Source organism: Petromyzon marinus, unplaced genomic scaffold, assembly GCF_048934315.1.
Source record: "Petromyzon marinus isolate PM22_M1 ecotype Great Lakes invasive population unplaced genomic scaffold, UKy_Petmar_22M1.pri1.0 PM_G_Scaffold_4, whole genome shotgun sequence".
Taxonomy (NCBI): Eukaryota; Metazoa; Chordata; class Hyperoartia; order Petromyzontiformes; family Petromyzontidae; genus Petromyzon; species Petromyzon marinus.
Window position 1 is genome coordinate 7,064,643 of NW_027422983.1, and position 6,000 is coordinate 7,070,642.

Here is a 6,000-nt window from a genome sequence, read left to right on the forward strand (position 1 = left end):
CGCCCTCACCCGCTGCCCTGGAGTCTCCTCACCCTCCTCCTCACCACCCTACACCTCACCACCCAGCCCCTCCTCACCACCCTACACCTCACCACCCAGCCCCTCCTCACCACCCTACACCTCATCTCCTCCTCCTCACCCTGCATCTCCCCTCCAGCTGGTGTATCTCAGCCATGATGTCGTCTATCTGCTTGAGAATCCAGCACTCCTCCACCCTCTTGAGACTCGCCACCCTCTCCTCCACCTCCTCCTCGTCGCCCGACTTACAGTCGCCATCATCGGCTGCACTGCATGATCTCCGTAGTCCCCTCCTCCTCGTCCTCTTCTTCTTCCTCCTCCTCCTCGTCTTCCTCTCCTCCTCCTCCTCCTCGTTCTCCTCCTCCTCGTTGTCCGCCACCTCCTCATCGTCTCGTGCTCTGTCGACGCTCGGCTGCAGGCGGCTGGCGCGAAACTTCAGCAGCAGCCTGCGGACGCCCCCCGTAGACTCCACCACCTCCTTCTCCTTGTCGTCCCTCCGCTCCTTCACCTCGTCACCCTCCACCACCACCTCCCCCTCCTTCTCCTCCTTGCCCCTCCGCTCCTTCACCTCGTCACCCTCCACCACCACCTCCCCCTCCTCCTCCTCATCGTCTCTCCGCTCCTTCACCTCATCACCCTCCACCACCTCCTCCTCCTCCTCGTCCCTCCGCTCCTTCACCTCGTCACCCTCCACCACCACCTCCCCCTCCTCCTCCTCGCCCCTCCGCTCCTTCGCCTCGTCACCCTCCACCACCTCCTCCGGCGATGAAGACGATGACGACGATGCGTCCGAGAACGACCAACAGCTGGACGACGAAGACAACGCTCTCTGCTGCCGGTATTGTTGCTGAATTTGTCTCCGTCGCTGCCGCTGCTTCTCCAGGGCGCGACCCCGGCGCCTCTCGGTGGGCGGCGGCGGCTCAGCCAGCGGCCGCGGCATCAGCGAGCAGAAGTGGAACGTCGCCCCACGCGGGGCCGAGCGCCGCTTGCCCGCGACCGCCGCCGCCGCCGGCAGCGGCGGCGGAGGAGGAGGCGGAGGAGCGCGGCAGGTAGAGGAGCCCGGGCAGGGATCGGGATTCGGTCCCACCGGGCAATCCGCCGCCGCCTCCCGCCGCTTGCTTAGCGGCGACCGCCCGGCCAAAACCTCCTCCTCCTCCTCTTCCTCCTCCGCCTTCATCGCCGCCTCGGCCTCCTCTTCCCCTCTTCCTCCTCCTCTCGCTCCGCCTCCTCCGCCCCTCCTGCTGCTCCCCCTCCTGCCCATGCCCTGCCACCAAAAGTCGAAGTGTCTCTTCCGCGCCGCACGCGGTCCAACCGCGGCCTCCCTGCGTCTCTCCGCCTCCTCCTCCTCCGCCTCCTCCTTGCCCGCCGCCTCGTCGGCACCGAGCGCCGGCCCCGACTCTCCGCCGCCGTCTCCGCGCTCCGGGGCGACCCTCGGGCTGATTCCCGGCGTCGGCCGGGCGCCGCTGCTGACGCCGCCGCGGGAGCTCTCCTGGGGGGGCGCCGCCGCCGCCGGAGTCTCCCGGCGGCGGCGCCCCCCCTCGAGAGCCCGGAACGTCACGGGGCGACGAAGACGACGGCCGCGGCGGGGAGGCCCCGGCGCGGGCCCCGGCCCCCCGGCGTCGTCGCCGAGCGGGCGAGCGACCTTGGAGGGCGCCGCGTGGGACTCGGCTCCTCCTCCTCCGGCGTCGTCCGTGGAGCGCTTGGGCACCCGGATGGGCCGGGAGGAGCGAGCCCTCGCGGAGGGGGCGGCCGTGGCCATGGCCGGGGTCGGGGCCGGGGCCCGGGCTGGGGGAGGCCGTCTGGGAGGCCGCTGGTGAGGGGGGAGGGCCAGAGGAGAGGGAGGAGACGCGGGATCAGATTCCAGCATTCAGCGCGCAAACATCCCGGTAGCGGTGGTGTTATTAGTGGTAGCGGTGGTGGTCAGTGATTGTAGTGATGTTGGTAATGGTGGTGGTAGTGATGGTAGTGTACGGTAGTAGTGGTGGTGGTGGTATTGGTGGTGGTAGTGATGGTAGTGTATGGTAGTAGTGGTGGTGGTGGTATTGGTGGTGGTAGTGATGGTAGTGTATGGTAGTAGTGGTGGTGGTGCTGGTAATGGTGGAAGTGGCGGTAGAAGTGGTGGTGGTGATGGTGCTAGTGGTGGTGGTAGTAGTGGTGGTGTAATGGTGGTGGTAGCGTTGCTGGTAGTAGTGGTGGTAATGGTGGTGGTAGTGATGGTAGTGTATGGTAGTAGTGGTGGTAATGGTGGAAGTGGTGGTGGTGCTAGTGGTGGTGGTAGTAGTGGTGGTGTAATGGTGGTGGTAGTGACACCCGAGATTGTATACAGGTTAAGGGGGGGGGGAGAGACAAGAAGGGCCGTGGGGGGGGGCTAAGTTAAGCCGCCTTCTGTTATGCTGCAGGGGGTTGGGGGGGGACGGAGAGATGGCCGTGTGCAGGTTGAAGAGCGTTACACACATGAACCAGAGGCAAGAGGCAGTAGTTAAGCTGACAAACTGGTTGCCTTGCAGAGCATACTGCTGTAAACTATAAGGCTGCTAAAGTTTAACTTGGGTTTAACTTTATTTTTTTTACCTCCGCGACTTTACCGAAAAAAATCCAAAGAGTATGAATCCTTGCACATCACGAAAGCTTCAAATCTAGCGCCTGACATCGTGTTAGTTTGGCACCGATGTTCGTGCTGATTTTTTAAACTAGATCAATAAAACATTGATTACATAATAAAGTATAAAAGCTTTCGTGACTGCATAAAATTACTCATTGTTTTTTTCGGTAAAGTCACGTATGTAGACATTTTATTGTAGAAATACAATAAAATTATATTAAAAAACCAATGAGTAACATTGATTACAGCCCCAGCTCAGTTTTTTTTTTCCCCATCAATGAAACAGCCCCTGGAGTGAGAGCACCTTCCAGGGTATAAACCAACACTGCCGCACATCTGTCCAAGAGCTGTGTAAAAAAACAATTGAGTTGAAAACAATGTCAAGCCGACAGGGAAAGGGGCTCCTGGCAACTGTGACCACCAGCCAGGTCGATGTGTTGGTAATGAGAATGTGCAATTTGTTTTATCCTTGGAAACACGGACTATGAATAAAACGAGATATTCTTAGTTCTTTCGGTAAAGTCTCGTTGAAGGGAAACAATAAAATAATAAAATATATATAAAACAATAAAAATTCTCACGACGTTTCGACCATAACACAAACGGTCGTCATCAGGTCGAAACGTCGTAATAATTTTTATTGTTTTATATACATTTTATTATTTTATTGTTCCCCTTCAACGTGGTGACTTTACCGAAAGAGCGAAGAATATGAATTACTGCAGTCACGAAAGCTTCACATCAAAATTCAAAACGAGATACTCGCAGAGTTTACGCTTCTGAATGTGCACTTGTTCAAGCGATTCACTCGGTCTAAGAGGCAGACGCACGGTAAATTATTGGGCGGCACTTTGTAAGCTCCTAAGGTAGACAAAGCGAGCTTGAACACGACGCGCTCGAGTGAAGTCTTTGAGCGACGCATAGTTCATAGTTCATTTATTTGGTATAGCCCTGTGAGCCATTCGGCTCTTGAATCGGGTGCAACCGCAACAAACAAAAAACATGAACAAGAAAACATCTTAAAGTGACTTTGTGTTGACTGCGCAAACAGAAAATACAGGAAAAAAATATCAAAATATTCCTGAAATAGCACCGTACACCAACGCTGTGTGCAAAAATCCCAGTGGGATGCAAGTCAAATAACAACCACAACCACAAGACAACTAAGATTAAAGCCATCAGTCTAACTCCGTACTACAATAAACAAAAACATGGCCAAAACAAAAAAAACTTTTCGAAATCACCAAAATAAAAGCCATAAATTCAATGTAACAGTGATCATAGGGACTGTGACCGAATTTTTTACAATAAACTACATAAATAAATTAGAACACCAAAATCTAGAGCCATAATTTAGGCCACTGAATAGCAGTGGCAGCTAGGGTTGTACAACTCCTCTAGAGCACATTGACACGCGTGCATTGCAAATAATTCAAGTTTAAAACACGCAGCAAAGATTCGTTACAAAAGCCTAGCGGCAGCCTTCAGGCATCCTTTGGAAGCTTGCTAACCCACAACATAACCTAGAGACCATCTTCCAGGTCTCTATGGAGACCATCGCATGACAGCGGCATCTGTAGCCGGCCAAAGTGCCGCCTCGGCCGGCTGGGCAATCTATCCGAGACCGGTGACACTCCCGGAATAGGCCTCAACACGGCACTCACCAGCGCAACGCTGCGTAGGTGTCTGGGGAGGGGGTCTTGAGCTATATTCTCCTTCGTGGTGAGGTTACAAACAAAACAATGTCCTCGTGTGGTCGTGGTGTAGGAGGAGATTCGACGTTCCGTGCCTCGAATCACGGGCAGGCGACTCGGCGGGGCTGTTATCACGTGAGGCCTTAGCAGGGCGTTTTTATAAACCGTAGTGCGGATAGGCGAACACGCAGTGCGAGCGAGGCTCAGATTCTGTAGAATTGATAAACACTGCCCACAGACTCAGCACTGCCCATAGACTCAACACTGCCCATAGACTCAGCACTGCCAATAGACTCAACACTGCCCATAGACTCAACACTGCCCATAGACTCAACACTGCACCATAGACTCAACACTGCACCATAATAGACTCAGCACTGCCCATAGACTCAACACTGCCTGTAGACTCAACACTGCCCGCAGACTCAACACTGCCCGTAGACTCAACATTGCCCATATACTCAACACTGCACCATAGACTCAACACTGCCCGTAGACTCAACACTGCCCATAGACTCAACACTGCCCATAGACTCAACACTGCCCATAGACTCAACACTGCCCCATAGACTCACCACTGTGATCTCTACATTGGGTCAAACTTAACATCTCTTAATGTTTGACGGCTTGTGCACCAGATCTTATTTATTCACGATGTACTTACAAAAAATTCCGCAGACTACCTACTGGATCTCCTCTCTGTTTCAAAGAACAAATTTGACCTCAGGTCTTCGCTCATTTACCAGCTTCACATTCCCTATTGCCGTACAAAAACTGGAGGAAGGGCCTTTGCTATTCATGACCCCAGGGTCTGGAATGCTATTGCCAATAAACTGCAACTTGAATCAGTACCTATGAGATCTTCACTCAAAACTGCTCTAGAGGAGTTGTACACCCCTAGCAGCCACTGCTATTCAGTGGCCTAAAATATGGCTCTAGATTTTGGTGTTATAATTTATTTATGTAGTTTATTGTAAAAAAAATTCGGTCACACTCCCTATGATCACTGTTACATTGCATTTATGGCTTTTATTTTGGTGATTTCGAAAAGTTTTTTTTGGTTTAGGCCATGTTAATGTTTATTGTAGTACGGAGTTAGACTGATGGCCTTAATCTTAGTTATCTACATAATGACACCTTGCCGATATTAACTATGTTAACCTATTTGTATTTTTTATTTTTAAATTATATCTTAAAGCTATTTTATATTCGATATTTATTAAATTTTATATACTTCAGCCCCTTGGTGTTAGACTTTTAACCCTTATTATTATAGTAAGACTTGTTTAAAACTTATTTAAGATTTTAGATTCCTATATGTTGAATGTATGCACCATCCTGCCAAAGTAAATTCCGTGTCGGTGTGAACTTTCATGGCGCATAAAACCCTTTCTGATTCTATTGTGGTTGTTGTTGTTATTTGACTTGCATCCCACTGGGATTTTTGCACACAGAGTTGGTGTACGGTGCTATTTCAGGAATATTTTGATATTTTTTTCCTGTATTTTCTGTTTGCACAGTCACATAATCATTTTAAGATGTTTTCTTGTTCATGTTTTTTGTATGTTGCGGTTGCACCCGATTCAAGAGCCGAATGGCTCACAGGGCTATACCAAATAAATGAACAAATGAACTAAAATGAACTAATATCGAAATGAACATTAACATAATTTATTCAAACTCTAA

General features: G+C 51.3%; 1 protein-coding gene across 1 annotated transcript in view; it reads right to left on the bottom strand.

Annotated features, from left to right (window-relative positions):
• Positions 1-4,470, bottom strand: part of LOC142916569 (uncharacterized) — a 52,866-nt gene extending 48,396 nt beyond the window's left edge. The window contains exons 1-2 of the mRNA XM_076061689.1: positions 4,285-4,470; positions 698-1,828 (exon numbers count right to left, since the gene is read on the bottom strand). Coding sequence (XP_075917804.1) covers positions 698-1,777 — 1,080 coding nt within the window. The 5' untranslated portion in view covers positions 1,778-1,828; positions 4,285-4,470. The remainder of the gene's footprint in view (positions 1-697; positions 1,829-4,284) is intronic.
• Between the last annotated feature and the right edge of the window lie 1,530 nt (positions 4,471-6,000).